This window comes from Ixodes scapularis, unplaced genomic scaffold (genome assembly GCF_016920785.2).
Source record: "Ixodes scapularis isolate PalLabHiFi unplaced genomic scaffold, ASM1692078v2 PGA_scaffold0__279_contigs__length_252992795, whole genome shotgun sequence".
In the NCBI taxonomy this organism is placed as follows: Eukaryota; Metazoa; Arthropoda; class Arachnida; order Ixodida; family Ixodidae; genus Ixodes; species Ixodes scapularis.
The window spans coordinates 38,971,884-38,982,773 of NW_024609835.1; the positions used below are offsets into that span (position 1 = coordinate 38,971,884).

General features: G+C 41.9%; 1 protein-coding gene across 1 annotated transcript; it reads right to left on the reverse strand.

Annotated features, from left to right (window-relative positions):
* Positions 1-537: 537 nt before the first annotated feature.
* Positions 538-8,490, reverse strand: LOC8024371. Its single transcript, XM_002405484.5, has 6 exons — positions 8,473-8,490; positions 7,805-7,922; positions 6,893-7,065; positions 2,720-2,778; positions 2,534-2,596; positions 538-888 (listed from the first exon to the last, which is right to left on the reverse strand). Exons 2-6 carry the CDS (start codon positions 7,907-7,909, stop codon positions 758-760), a joined length of 531 nt encoding a protein of 176 aa, XP_002405528.3. The 5' UTR covers positions 7,910-7,922; positions 8,473-8,490; the 3' UTR covers positions 538-757.
* Positions 8,491-10,890: the final 2,400 nt, after the last annotated feature.

Sequence of the window (10,890 nt, forward strand, 5' to 3'; positions counted from 1 at the left end):
ACGAGAACGACAGCGCTGCTATGAAGCTATCATATTTTGCGCCTACTCTTTTGTAGTTTTGCGTATAAGGAGGACGGTCTAAAAGAAGTTTTGGGTGACATCTGGTTACGTGCTTTTTGCACCTATCGGGCACCGAAATGGTATTACCCTTTAGTTAATATGTACGTTTGACGAACTTTATCCGAGATGAGCCTAATTGCTAGACAGTTCACAAGTGGAGCTTCATGCGAAGTTAAGAATTTATATTTCTAAACACTTTGTTTGCTCGTCCACTCCTAGTTTTATTTAACATGGTTCTGGATGGAACGGAGGACATATGCGTAGAACGAAGTGTGACAGGATGCGCCACATTTTGCCTTTTAATAACACACGTCACGGTTAAAAAAGTAGGAGAGCTCATAAGAAATATTCCTATAGAACAATTTCGGGAAAGCCTGGTGTTTCAACATTTGTTCTTGCAGTATAAAGTTACGCACAAAAATCTTCCCTTTTGATTATTTTCATTAACGACGAGGTAAGGAAGGGAGAATGCTTGAGTACTTTTTCGGTAAGATATTTTATTTAACGAAACGCAGTAAAATATAGAAGAAAAACACACCTCAAGGTGAAACTCATAGGGTTTTTAATCAAACGTAACTTAAAATAAATCCTGAGTTTCCTACACACCGTAATCTTTATTAATATCATAAACTGAAACGCCGAGCAAATGCATCGGGTACCCAGTGTGTCTTAACACATTAATATAGTTTCAATCGTTTTACACCTCTCGGGTGAGCTCCCAGGTGCATGGGTCTGGGCAAACTTGAGCTAGTAGTTCCTTGGCGTTCTTGCATTTGTAGTCCACATCATAAATCTTGTAGACCTCATCAGTGTTTGGACTGGTGAGGTCTGAAACATAAAAAGATTTTAGAATGAATTTTATTTCCTACTGGCAGTAATATTTCTAGTATCTTGCAATAGAAAATGGACAGCGAGTTTTATATAAGAAACAGGATGCAAAACTTGATTAGAAAACGTATACTGTATGCTTAATTTGGCATCTAACGAAAGAAACGCTTCTTTTTATATAAAATGCCAGGTTGCCTTTCATTCTCATTTCGAATTGCTCACAATTGTCTGAAAAGCAGTAAAGCGAGTGTTTTGCCAAAAAACGTTACCATCTTTTTTAAAGACTGTGCTTCGTTGTAAAGTTACACCGGAATGGAAACCATTGTCGCTCTGATTTCGTTCATCCTACAAGTTTACCACGTATTCCACACTTCTGGTTCAGTCTGAGCCCGACAGCGTTGAGCACTACTAGCTTTTACTTATTAAATCTTCTGTATACAAAATGAACAAGTTTATAGTCGCAGAATCTATGGCAGCTCTTATGATGGGTTTGAACAAACGTTCCTTACTCATGTTACAGTAGAATCAGATTTTTTTTTTTTTTTTTTTAAATACGGCAATTTCTAAAAATAGTCCTACAAAGCAGCTGTGCTCAACACGTGTGAGTCGCCTTACGACACTGCACGCGTCTTCGAAGCAAGCTTTGCAAAGTGCATGACAAGCATTAAAATATTTCAATCGCTAACCCAACTTCAAGTGTAAGGCGTGATTTTATGTTAAAGGGACCATAAAATTATTTTTAACTTCTCTCTCCTGAGCTTTACTCCTCAACATAAAAGCGAAATTAGAAATCACGCTGTCGTTGCGAACTTGCACCGGTACGATGACTCCATGCTTACAACGTGTGCTTCTTAAGCACAACATAGAACTTGTCATACGCAAGCGATGATAAATGCCGTTGCGACAGTCTTTGGTCACGAACGCGAATCCAAATATTCGTCAACGGATTGGTTGTTGACGAGCACATACATACGAGTGGCGCAGTGGCCTTGTCCAGTGCGTGCGCTGGGGTCGGCTGATGTGATTTGGGTACAGCGATTGTATCACAGTAAATGTGCGAAGTCTTTTCTAAACAAAGGCGCTATGAAATTGTGCGCTATATTTTCGCATTTTCGTACGTAAAAACGGGCTTTTGATTCTTTACCCCCTTTCTTTTGACAAACTAAACGATATTCGATTAGTAATATCCCAATATAAAATATTTATCCCATCCCGAAATTCATTCCATGGTCTTTTTAAGAAAACCGGAGCACGTATATGTTTTACACAATAACGCAGCATCAGCAGAAACAGGGGCAGTAAGTACTTTTTTGGTACCCTGCGTTCTTGACAGTAGCAAGCGCGTGCTCATATCAATACGATGTTCATTTTTTATCATGCTTCCTAACTTCTAGAGGTCCTTCTGCGATAAAGTTCTCTTACAGAGAGTTCTTGATTTTATAAAAACTGGTTTTACAAAAATTGTACATGTTAGTAGATTGCTTGTTTGAAACTCCTCGATGTTACAGAACCTGTGATAAAATGCTTCAGTCAAATGCTCTGTAATCTATTTTTTTTCTTAAATTCAGTGTAAGAACTTTCTTCTATTTATAGTGATTCGTGATCCTAAAACAAAAATAAAATGTTTAGCATGTGTTTGGCTTACCGATCTTCAAATAGAGAGCCTTGCCAACGAACGGCTCTACAACAGTCAAGTCTTCCTCAACAGCTGTAATCGAATCATTATACGACATTAAAACATTGCATGTAGCGCACGCCTGTGCATTTGTTGGTAATAATAACTCTCAAGATATGCGTCTAGTTGTTACTTATGAACTTTATGTTTACTTACATGAAGTTGAAAGTTTACCAACACCACTAGCGGAGTCATAATGTGTCGAAAGAGATCCTCTGAAAAGGTTTTGAATTACAAGGTTAAAAATGACATACTAAAGATATTCCAGACACCGAAAATTAGTACATGTGAAAACATTGCCCTTTTCTTTTTAACCGAATAAACTCGGGACCTCAATGCGTAAATATTAAATCAGAAAAAATAAAAAAAAAAGCATAATGAGTGTAAAAATAACGAATACTGACAAAAATACATCCGATCGTTTTATTGCAGATGTATGTGTTTCACACATGTTTTATATATATACATATTGTGAACAAAGAGGGGAGAAGGCGATTATTGAATTTATTGCATTAAAGTTAGGGAGAGAGAAAGGGAGAGAGAGCTGGCGAAAGATTGGGCCAGGAGCGGGGATTGAACCCGCAGCCTTCGCCTGTCCGGTGCGACGCCTTAACCGATTAGACGATCCCGGCCACTGGTTTCGGCGGACTCAATTTCCGACCAGCCCTCTGTGTACTGTTTAGTTTCGAATTCGCTTAACTTGGTAGGCGACAACCGTTGCTGATTTAATGCAATAAATTCAATAATCACCTTCTCCCCTCTTCGTTCACAATATTACTCGGCTGCACTTGTCAATCTTCACTCATTCCCATTATATATACGGTGCAGCCTGTCCCTATGGGGAGGAGTGGTTCCCTAGATATCTTGGAAGACGGGCCATTTCTGACATTTGCAAGCTAAGATGACGCGCCACGTCACTGACGCACGTCGGAAATAGCGGGGGCTTAAATCAGCAACGGTCGTCGTCTACCAAGTTATGGGCTGCATATCACGTACCTACTGCAGCAGACATTTCACAGTCAATTCTTCTTTGTGGCAAGGCTAGGTATAACGCGAAGAAACGACAATAGAGTCGAACACAGGGACATACTGAGCGCGAACTTACAACCTTGAAGCTTAATACATAACCACTCAAAAACCGCTAATCCAAAAACATACCGCATAATTTCATGTAAAACGCGTATTTCAACAATACTCAGTTGTAGCATTGCATGTACGAGCAAACAAAAGTCCTCTACGTTTGCATTACCGTAGCGTGATCCACACTGCGCGCCCATGAGCCCGGCAACGACGCGAAGCGGATTTGGCACTTTCGGGAAAGCAATCGAGGGAATGCGTATAGACAGCCATGGTCCACGCATTTTTACACGGTGTGCAAGTTCACCTGCCCCTCAGCACTTTCTGCCCTTGCTTGTCCCCGAAGACGAGCACGAACATTTGTTTCTCCCCGACCTCCACCAACGACGGCGCGCACTTGGCTGCATCGTCATCTCAGGTTCCCTGCGTGTCCTTTACCTTTCCCTTTCATTGATGTGATCCTCCTTACGTTCCAATGCGCCGTGGACACATTTTAAAACACGTGCTCGTCAAAAGACCCCGGCAGGAATGCGACGAGGCTGTTGTTAATCCCGTATATGCACAGTCACGCATAATCTTAAGAAAGTTGCCTCGCGCTACGATGCGCCTGTAGTGTTTACTGCTCCCAATAAGCCGGCGCGGCTGCGCCGTAGGAGCAGCAATCCCGTTTTATCGAAAGTTCCCTGTGATATCAGGCACCGCAAAAAATACACAGAGTGCACTACGGGTGTTGTCTACGAAATTCGAACATCATGCCGTTCGTCTTCTATCGGCCAGACGGGAAGGCGCTTCAATGATCGTGCACGTGAACACGTCGCGGCGACGAAAGCCACTCTGTCGGAACATCTTGCCACCCACTGCAGCCGTTGTCCATGTACCCCGCCATTTGGCGACACCAGATTTCTGGCTAGATACGCGGATAGAGTTTCTGAAGAGCTGCATGAGGCCTTCGAAATCCAGGCAATGTACGAAAAACGCATAAGCGATATGTCCCTTCCCTTATTGGTAATTAAGTATGCCTTCTTATTGCGTGGGCTACACGGAACTTAGGAGATATTATGTGTTAGTTCAAAGCTATATATAGGGTAAGCAATCACATATAAAATCAGTTGCGGGTGCACTCTTGTCTGTCTACTTCCTCGTCCTTGTACTGTTTTTTTGGCGCTTTTTTAGGTGTTCAATGCCTTACCACGGCGGCGGGGAGAGAGCGAGTGGCTAGTGTTTCCTAAAGTTAGTGTTTCGAATTTCTTTGTTGCCACGTCCTGCTTGTCTCCTAATTGGAAGACCGTGCCGCTCGAAGGAAAATGAATCAGTTCTATTAAATATATGCAACAATTCTAATATATTCTGTCTATTCAATCAATATATTCATTCTATTCAATCAATTCTAGATTCATTTTCATCTTCTTGAGCAGTATGCGTTGTTTCAAACGCGACAGCGTTTTTCGGCCAGCATCCCAAAGAAAATGGTCATCTGCAGCACGAAAAGATTGGGCTTTCTCTCTTCCATCGCCCCCCTTCGCGGGTCCCGAAACGGTGCTGTCGCTCAATATGCCGCTGTCTTCACAATGTATCGAACGAAGAAGGAGCAAACAGAGGATAACGTAGCTAAAAAGACGCGGAAAATACTAAAAAAAAAAAAAGGGCTACATGAATTCGTAGCGGGTTCTTCCGTAGGGAAGCCGCGTGCGGAGCCCTCTCCACCATTTTTGCAACATTACTCTCAATGGACAGGAGCCAGGCGAGCAGAAGCGGCGATGTGCTGAGTATGACTATGGTTGAGATGCTGAAAAGAAGCCGACGAACGTTCGTACTTGGTTACAAACCATGGGGTGGGACGTAATTTAGTCAGAGGAATATAGCCTTCGTAGAACGCGAGCGATGATATTGCATCTTGGCGTAGTTTGCAGAGGCGCACCGAAGAAACACAGCCTCGCTTTTTGTTATTATGAAAAAACTTTGCACGAATTCCGCATAATTATGGGACGATCACAATAAAGGTAACGCGATCGACGAGTGGTGAAGCGGTATAATACCATTTTTGCGAGCAAATGTATTCGCAAGTATATAAACATGGTTTTCCAAAAGTCTAAGGTACAAAAACTGGTAATATTTAACTAAACAAGTATTCACATGACTAGTTCTTCAACGAAGTAACAGTAAAAATCGGTCTCTAAAGTTTGTTTATCACAAATTAGAATCGGGTCTACAGACTGAAAGGAGTTTGGTGCAGTCAATGTAAGAAATTTAAACAAAGATTAATCATTTTATTTATTTCGCGAATGAGTGACACCGGCTCTCTTCTGGTTTGACCGAAATGTGTGACTTGTCTACAGCAGAAAAATATATTATGAAACAATTTCTTCAAATTCTTTAGTTACCATAGTTTAACATTTTCTAAGTTAATTTGGTTCTGCGGCGACTCAACTACTCTCTTTTGGAACGAAATTAGAGGGGAGCTGTTTATGGCTAGAGTTCCGTGGATTTTTTTTTTCTATGTACGTAACCAAAAACTCTACGCTCGCACCACCGCACACGCACGCCCCGTATAAAATATCCGAAGCAAATAAACAAAACAAAACGTTGACAAACGAGCGTAAAAGCTGCCATTCGTTTTAGGCTTTTTCTTTAGAACAGTTACTGTTTCAGAGGCTGAAACGTGCGGCGCGTGGAACACCATTTTCTGCATTCTCCTTGATGCTTGGGTAATTTAGCAATAGGTCTATTCAGTAGACTAGTTATCAATAGGGACCATTTTTAAGATCTGTAGACTCTACGGTAGAAAGTACAGGTTTCTAAAAGATGTGCCTCTGTGCGGCCCGCGTCGGCCATATCTACGCTCGCACCGCCCTCTCTTTGTCATCGTTCCAAGCCGCTTGCGTGCCTAGTCTCCTTTCCTTCCGCTTTCCCGGAGTGGCGGTCCCGTCGCAAGTGTCTGCTTTGTCTACATTCCAGCGGGTGGCAGTCCCGTTGCACGTGTCTGGCCCCCTCTGGCTCCACGGAGCGGGTCTTTGTCGTCTGCTAAACAGCTTCGTTGCTCATCCACCTTCACAGAGTGGAATGACTCATGTTTTTTTTGCGTTGTCCTTGTTTGTGTTAATTTTCACTTTTATATTAATGGTATTAGAAGCTTGAAACGCCCACGCAACAAAAAACGGTCCCGCATATTAAAAGAAAAAAAAAAAAAAACGCCGGTCATCAGTTAAATTTGCTTTTTCATAACTTCTTTAGTGACATATCTAATATACGCACCGAGTGTAAGAATTAGGAGTTCCCGCTACCGCGGACCAGGTGATGCCACTGGCATCTGTAGTGCTTGAATCGGTCCCGTCCCAGAGAATGGTGTAGTTGATGGAGCCCGGTGGATCAATGCTATTGCCACTGTGATAGCACTGGTATGTCAAAATGGGTCTTGTTTCCATATCCTGTAAAGGCAGAATTATATCGAGTAAAAAGTAACTTCGTGCAACGTGAAACGTACGCACCTGTGGCTTCTAAGCATGACGTTAGACAGAAATCGAATAGTCAAAGAACGTTTTTTCTGATTTTTACTACGTTCAACCACAGCAAATATTGCAGAAACATTAGCTTTTTGTGTTTAGTTCAAGACATGTCTCTTCAACGAAATAAACAAATGTGTTCTTCAGGAATATTAATACATTTTTCGATTTTTCCCAACCCGCGCAACCTCACTGCGCTCGCTCTTCATTAGCTGTGCATCATCTGAAAACGCACCAGCGCTCACATCCTGCGCCGTGAACCAATAACTGTATTGCAACAAATTGCCTCGTAGTGAAAAATGAAAGTCCCACAAAAGCATAACAAGATAGGAACACTACATATAGCAACATATACCGGGAACGCATTCTGCACACGAAGTGGCAACCGATTAAAGCTCCTTAATATTTTATCATTCCGTGATCATTATGCAGATCGGATCAAATTTACTGTTTTATCTCGCTGTTTGTTTTTATTATTTTTTCCTCCTGCCTTAAGTATGTACATGATATGTTTTTGAGCCTTTCACGCTCACCTTTATTTGACCTTTATAATTGTAACACTCAAACCTGTTTGGGCAATTGGGTCAGAAAACTGAGCACTTGACTCTACAATACGGAACATAAATTTCGTCATTGTTGGATGCATAGTAGTAGCAGTACATACGTCGTAAAATTGTTTTGTCGGGTTACTCGGGGTGCTAGCTTCGCCTTGATGGATCAGACACGATGAACAAAAGAGAACCAGTACAATTGCGGTTCTTGTTTCCATGGTTGAAGCAGTCCTAGAAAATGAAATACTACTTTTAATCTTACAATAAATCAGATTTCATGGCAGTGCTTGTACATTTAAAACACTTATGTCTCAAACACATATAAAAATGTCGCACCCTGCTCGTTTCGTTTTACCAACGAAAATGTTCACCAAACTCAGGCTAAAACATGAAAATATATTTATTAAAGTGATAACACGGCAGCTTTGAACTTTATTACCTTATCCAGAGAAATGTTCATCTCAGGAGGGGACAAAAAGTGCCCTTCATACCACTCGATCTCAGGACCTAAAATCCTTTTCAGCAAAAATACTCTGAGTAGCTCTTATGAAATGTTCGCACTCTTTAATGTATTAGAATGCCAGAGACTTTGTTTTTTTAAGTTTTTTATGTGCTTCCAACTTATTGCTGAAGTATAAACCTCACAAAGTCAAGTGGATAGAAACTTGAGTGGCTTAAAGGCGAGGAGTATCGAAGTAAAGGGTTAATCAGTTTCTTAATCCAACACTTGTACCTTCATTCTTGTATAGGTGTAGGAATCCTACTACAAAGAAGTTCTTACCTTTCGTTGCTGGCTCGAACTTAAATACTTCAAACTCTTCAAGGAGTACTGTGAAAATATGTGTGGATGTGTCTGCTATATATACCCAGCGGTATTCCCATCGCAGCCAATCAGAGCGTTGACTAATGCCGTGTGCGGATAAGTCACAATTTTTAGTTTGCTTCATTCGCCAATATGGAACGGATGCCAACAGGAGAACGATAGCAACAGGTGGCTGATTTTAGTTTTATTTGAAAACTTTGCTTCAACCCTTGGAAAAATAGGTCATATCTCTTTAAAATAATTTATTACTTTAATCACCAGCGGGTTCATGTCACTTGAAGTTTAGTGCGAACTTTTATTTAGAAAAAAATGCCACGTGCCTCAAGTGTTTCTGTAAAAGGGATGTTCCAATAAATGGAACGTTGGTTATAAGTATGGTCTACATTAATTTTATGATACTACAGGTATGAGTGTTCCATCAGAAGTTGCTTACTTGATGTTTAAATAAGCACGAAAAGTGTTAAAATAAATATACATACATGAATAAAACCATCTTGGAAAGACGGAGTTGGGTTTTCAAATTTTCATCTTGGCCACTGTGTCTTTTTCACAGGTTTTACTTGGTCGACCATCTACATCCATCATTATTCTTACCACAGCATCGCATTTTCCTTTGCTTTGATTACCACGCAAAAGTTGGCTTTCTTTTCACCAGAAAAACGTCATTTGGAAATTCCTTTCCTCTAACGACATTTGTAGACTAGAATGGCCTGCCCGAAGTCATCGTATCAACGCAAGACATCACCTCATTTCATGAAATATTGACTTCTTTATTTAAATAACTCACTCCTTTTTATAAAATGCTTTTGCCAGGGTACTCAAGGAAAAATATAATATATATATATATATATATACAATATACAAAATATATGAGCTAAAAAAATTAGTCCGATATATCTTCCAAGCGAGGGGCGTGCAGGATTGGGCTAACGTGACCTCAGCCTTCCCCCCCCCCCCCCCCCTTCCAAATCCAGCCGACCCTATATTATACACATACATTTTGACCTCCAGTCCCCCTCTTTTTTACCCCAAATCATGGACTTCCCAGCCACCTAAGCCCCCCCCCCCCCCCCTCCCCCGAAAAAAAAATACCTGCTCCGCCACTGTTCTAAGCCATACTGACTAGCGCAACAATCTTTTCACGATTAAAATATATGGTTGAATCAAGTAATATTTGAGCATCTGCAAATTTCTACTTGATAGACATTTCGCGAATACCTCATAGAGAGCAGGCCATAGGCGCCCGTTTCCGGTTTGAGCGGCGTCACCGTCGGCGTAACCGCGCGCGGTGCATTGTGAGAATAGGGAGTTTTCGTAGACCGTTTTCGCCGTCCCGCAAGGCCCTCCGCAACCCGCTACGATAGCGGGAACTCCACTGTCAAGGCTATCGGCGCGCAGGCGCAGTAGCAACTTCTTCGTTGCGGAACGCCTAGCGGAGGGGGCAGTGCGGTCTACGAAAACTCCCCATTAATGCAAGCGGGCGTAATCACGGGTTCCATTATGGGAAAATTTCCCGGCTAAATTTCGCCGCTAAATTTGGTGAGGAAAACTTTCCGCGAAACTTAGCGAAAAATCCTTTTCCCCGAAATTTTGCGAAAAAAGTTTTCCGCTAAATTTAGCGGAAAATTGTGTCAGCTCAATTTAGCGGAAAAATTTTTCCGCTAAATTTAGCGTAAAAACTACCCCACTGGAGTTAGCGGAAACATTTTCCAGCTAAATTTGGCGGTAAAATTTCCCCTCTAAATTTAGCGCGAAGATTTTTCAACTAAATTTAGGGGAAAAAATCTCCCGCTAAATTTAGCGGAACACTTTCCACGCTAGATTTAGCGAAAATTTTTCGCTAAATGGAAGGGGAGCAGGAGAGGAGGAGGAAAGGGGCATGCCCTCCGCTCCTCCTGCACAAGAGCTGCACTCCATTTCGGCATCACAAAGAATTGTAAACCTGTTTCATATTTAAAGGGGGGTGCAACGATTTTAAGATTAAAAGAATTTGCATCTTGTCATTTTTACGTTGTTTATAGTGCCCCAGAGGATAGAAAAAACATCTCCTTTATTAAAAAATGTCGCGACTTCGCTACATAATCGCAAAGCTAAAGTCGAGCTTCTTCCCCGCCTGCAGCCACAAGTGGCAGCCGAGGGAACTACGGCGAAAAGATTACGTGACCTCGCTTGGCTCTAAGCTGCAGCATAACGCCCGCTAATGTCAGCAGAGAGAGGGAGAGGAAGCGTCCTCCGAGGGAGCACACGGGAAGCTACACGGTACCCCGAGTTACGTCACTAGGAGGGGGACCAGGTGTGACCCCGAAGGCAGGGAGTGGGCTGAGGGGTGCCAGAAATGCCAATCTTTATTTTATTTTTTTACAACAACTAGGACAC